The 4,311-nt window shown below is 40.0% G+C and overlaps 1 protein-coding gene across 1 annotated transcript; it reads left to right on the top strand.

Annotated features, from left to right (window-relative positions):
• The first annotated feature begins 3,042 nt into the window (after window positions 1-3,042).
• On the top strand, window positions 3,043-3,978 carry LOC133066891 (olfactory receptor 11G2-like). Its single transcript, XM_061158282.1, has one exon. It carries the CDS (start codon window positions 3,043-3,045, stop codon window positions 3,976-3,978), a length of 936 nt encoding a protein of 311 aa, XP_061014265.1.
• The last annotated feature ends 333 nt before the right edge of the window (window positions 3,979-4,311 follow it).

Genomic DNA, 4,311 nt, shown 5'->3' with positions numbered 1-4,311 from the left:
ACTTAAAGGCAAAGAAATTCATAATCTGTTATCAAAAGCTGCTTTCTAAGAAAACTTTGTTCTCTAAACAGAGAGAAGACCAAATTCCAGTCTGGTACCAGCTTACTGTTAATAACAAAATTTGTTTATCTGCTTAATCTTAGAAAGTCTTTTCCATAAATTTTGAAGAACTAGCAGTATTCTTCTAAAAGCATGAGAGTAAAACCATAGAAGAAATGTTTAAAATCTGATTCTGTTGCAATTGACGAAGAAACCTGGTCATAACACTTTAATATGATAACTAGAATTATAATTGACTATATTTTATCAGGGCATATAAGATCTATATGAATTTCACATAATTTTAGGATATCTATATTAGTAATATTAACCATACAGTATAACCTGAAAAGATTTATCACCCCTTCAACAGTACTTCTCATGTAATTTAACATGTTCAGTGAACCCAGGTAGCTTAATAGCTCTTTGGGATGTCTCAGGGGCCCTCTGAAGTATCCCAAAGTTAGCTAGAAGTCAAGTTATTTAGGAAGTTTTGTTGATATCAAAAGGATTTATAACACTCTGTGAGGTAGAATTCTATAAGCCACTGTGAAATAATAGTTATTTACTTAGCCAAAGGTAACAAAAGATTTCAAAGGTAAATATAGAACAGATCAATTAAGAGGTAAAGAAACTTAAATCTATTATTAAAAGCAGTCCAACATCTGAAGAAAGTATGTCCTCTTAACAGAGAGAAAGGCTGAATTCAAGTTTTGCACCATCTTACTTTAAACTCATTTAGGTAAACTTAATTAAATTTATTTTAAACTTAGTCCTAACCATGCACAAAACTTTTTTTCAGGGTTCACTTTCCACAAACTTTTTAATCACTTTCTGTAACAGCCACTTGTTAAGTCAGACATACTTTCTCTTCCCTTTACAAAATATAATTTTATTTTTTATACCTTCTTTATTAAAAACATATATCCTACTTTCCTTATTATATTTGCAAACAAACATTAATACTAGATATTTAATATTGAATATTTCCCAGTTCACATGAATCTGAAATTTACTTAGATTAATTTTTCTTGTATTTAGAATTGCTTGATTTATAAGCGCTTACTTTTCTTTAGGCCAATTAAATTAGAACTCAAGAAAAAAATACACTGAGATATACATAAATTCAGACAGAGATCTTATAGTTTTCTGTTTGAGATTAAAATATCTCTTTGACCCTTTTTTTTCCCCTTTGTTTGAAGTTCTAATTTGCTCAAGGCTGAGGTCTCAGGCAAAGTTGGCTGTGTATTTCAAGGACATGGAAAGTGTTAACTTCAAGCTTTTTCCTAGGCAGGCCTTTTAACAAGCTAGTTGTTTTTAATTGCATATGCAAAAGACTTGGTTTTGCAGTTTTCAAAAAGAAAAATTTCTTTCACTCTGTTCAATCAGCAATCATGCACTCACAACCTTTCAGAGGCTATCACAATGCCTCCCTTCTCCTGAGTCCCCAGGTTTCTTTAACTGTTGCTCCCTTCCTGGGAGCTCCAAGGAGGTTGTGTCACAATGCCTCTCTTCTCCAGAGTCCCCACTTCTCCCTATCTGATACTCCCTTCCTGGGAGCTCCAAGGAGGTGATCAGTCTCCTGTCTTACTGGTTGGGGGTAGGACCTGACTGGGACTGGCCCCGGGGCCTTACCTGATCCTGTGGCCATTCCTGGTGAGTTGGTCAGCTGCTCCAATGAGTCCAGTCAGGGCTTGGCCTTCCGGAGAGTCGGAACACCGGTCCGAAAGAGGACCTGGAATACCGTCAAGTGACACGTCTCCTTGTTCCTCTCAGGGTTCCCTTCCTCCAGCCTGGCCAAACCACCAGCCCTATGGCTCAAGTGGCCATTGTGGTTGGACTCTTGCCGAGGCCTCCAGCAATGATGCAGAAATCAGCACTCAGGAAACCAAGCACCACACTCGGAGAGTTGGAGAACTCAGGTTTATTATGCCGGTGGGCCCAGAGGAGTTAACACTCCAAGTTCTGAGCCCCAACAAAGGGGTTACAGAGCTTTTATACATGGACAGACATGATTAAGCGGGTGTGGGTTTGTGGAGGCTGGACGATTGCAAATAGCAGGACAAGGGAGAGTGAGATAAGCTCCAGGTCCTAGTATTGTGAGTCTCCACTTTCTGAGACCTATGTGATCCAGACTTTTCAAGGAGCAAGCTGAGGTACAGAGGAAGAAGGAGCAGGAGGTTATGTAAAATTTTAACTTTTCCTCTTCAACATGACAACAAAAATTTCCTTATGTCACATCACACTGTTAACTGTCAGTGGCAGCATTACAACATAGGTGGAGGACTGCTAACATCCATCCACATTCCATATTAGCTCCCCATGAAGTTGCCTCAAATAAACACACAATCTAAGCAAAAACGGTTTCCTTGCTGTGCAAATGAGGTTCCAATGTAAATTCCCTTGCTATTGTAGTGCATGCATGCCCAGTCATGTGCAACTCTGTGACCTCATGGACTGTAGCTTGCCAGACTTCTCTGACCACAGGATTTTTCAGGCAAGAATACTGGAATAGGTTGCCATTTCCTCCTGCAGGGGATCTTCCCGACCCAGGGATTGAATGTGCATCTCCTGCGTCTTCTGCATTGGTAGGAGGCTTCTTTACCCACTGAGCCACCTGGAAATTCTCTTAGATCTCTTCTAATCAGGTTCAAACTCCCTCTATATAGAAATTCTAGAGCCCCTAATGTATTGTTTGAAGTTGTTTTGAGTAAAAGATGTTTGACATAACCCAAAGAGCAGGGACTCTGCTTTTTTGTTCATTGTCTTTCCCTCCCTCCTAGAAGAGTGCCTGGCAATAGTATGTGCAAAATAAAACTTTATCTAATAAACAAGGAGGGAAAGGAGAAAAAGAGGCAAGAAAAACTCACTTTTTCAGAGGAAAGATAGAAATACAAAAAACCCAAATTATGGAAAAGAAACATACCTCTTCATCAGAAATTGGAAAAAATATAGATATTTCTGTGTTTCTCATTGTCTCTGTCACTTCCACAGTTTAGACGAATGAGGACCTTGGAGACTAATATCTCTGGGTCTGTGAGTGAGTTCATTCTCCTGGGCTTCCCCTGCCGCAGGGAGATTCAGATCTTCCTCTTTGTGCTCTTCTCCATCATCTATTTCCTGATCCTCATGGGGAACGCATCCATCATCTGTGCTGTGTGGTCAAGCCGGAAGCTCCATACACCCATGTACATTCTCCTGGCCAACTTTTCCTTCCTGGAGATCTGCTATGTCAGTTCTGATGTGCCCCAAATGTTGGCCAACATCATCTCCCAGACCAAGAGCATCTCCTACGCTGGCTGCCTGCTCCAGTTCTACTTCTTCTTCTCCATGTGTGCGGCTGAGGGTTTATTTCTGTCAGTGATGTCTTTTGATCGATTTCTTGCCATTTGTAAACCTTTGCATTATCCTATCATTATGACCCGTCGCCTGTGTGTGTTGTTAGTGGTCTTCTGCTGGGCAGGTGGCTTTCTCTGTTTATTAACCCCTTTGATTCTAATATCTCAAGTGCCCTTCTGTGGTCCAAACACTGTTGACCATTTTCTCTGTGATCTGGCACCTTTGCTGGCACTGTCCTGTGCTCCAGTGTCTGGAATTAGGCTGGTTTGTGGTATCGTGAGCTCTCTAATCATCTTCCTCACCTTACTGTACATTCTTGGCACTTACTTTTGTGTCCTTACTGTGGTGCTACAGATGTCCTCAGGCTCAGGAAGGCAGAAGGCTTTCTCCACTTGTGCCTCCCACCTTGCTGTGGTATCCCTCTTCTATGGCTCAGTCATGGTGATGTATGTTAGCCCAGGTTCTGGCAAATATCCAGGGATACAGAAATTTGTGACCTTGTTCTATGCTTTGGCAACCCCTTTCTTTAATCCCCTGATCTACAACTTCCGGAACAAAGACATGGAAGAAGCACTAAAAAAATTTTCAGTGTTTTACTGAAGGAAATCTTTAAAGGCTCCAAAAGTCACATTTAACATAATGCATAATGCATGTTTAGGAGGATGCAAGATCATGAGCTGAATGAGATTATTTTTTTCCTTTCATTTTATTTTCATATATTGGGAAAATGACTTTGAAAAGTCCATTAGACCCATGGTTTAAGTCTTAGGAAGTTATTATTCATGGTCCAGACATGTTTGTACCTTAAGTATAGTTGTTTTGAACAATTTAATAAGATTTTCACATATTTCTCTTTTGGTATACATTACATTTTGCTGACTTCTCTCAACATCCTCAAATTCTGCCTTCATCAAAGCCAGTGCTCTTTTTAGA

The sequence above is a fragment of the Dama dama genome, chromosome 12 (genome assembly GCF_033118175.1).
Source record: "Dama dama isolate Ldn47 chromosome 12, ASM3311817v1, whole genome shotgun sequence".
In the NCBI taxonomy this organism is placed as follows: Eukaryota; Metazoa; Chordata; class Mammalia; order Artiodactyla; family Cervidae; genus Dama; species Dama dama.
Note: the sequence above shows the minus strand (reverse complement) of the source record. Positions and strands in the feature narration are given on the sequence as shown.

Bases quoted from the DNA above. Each gene is read 5' to 3' on its own strand.
- LOC133066891 (XM_061158282.1), top strand. From the start codon at position 3,043: ATGAGGACCTTGGAGACTAATATCTCTGGGTCTGTGAGTGAGTTCATT.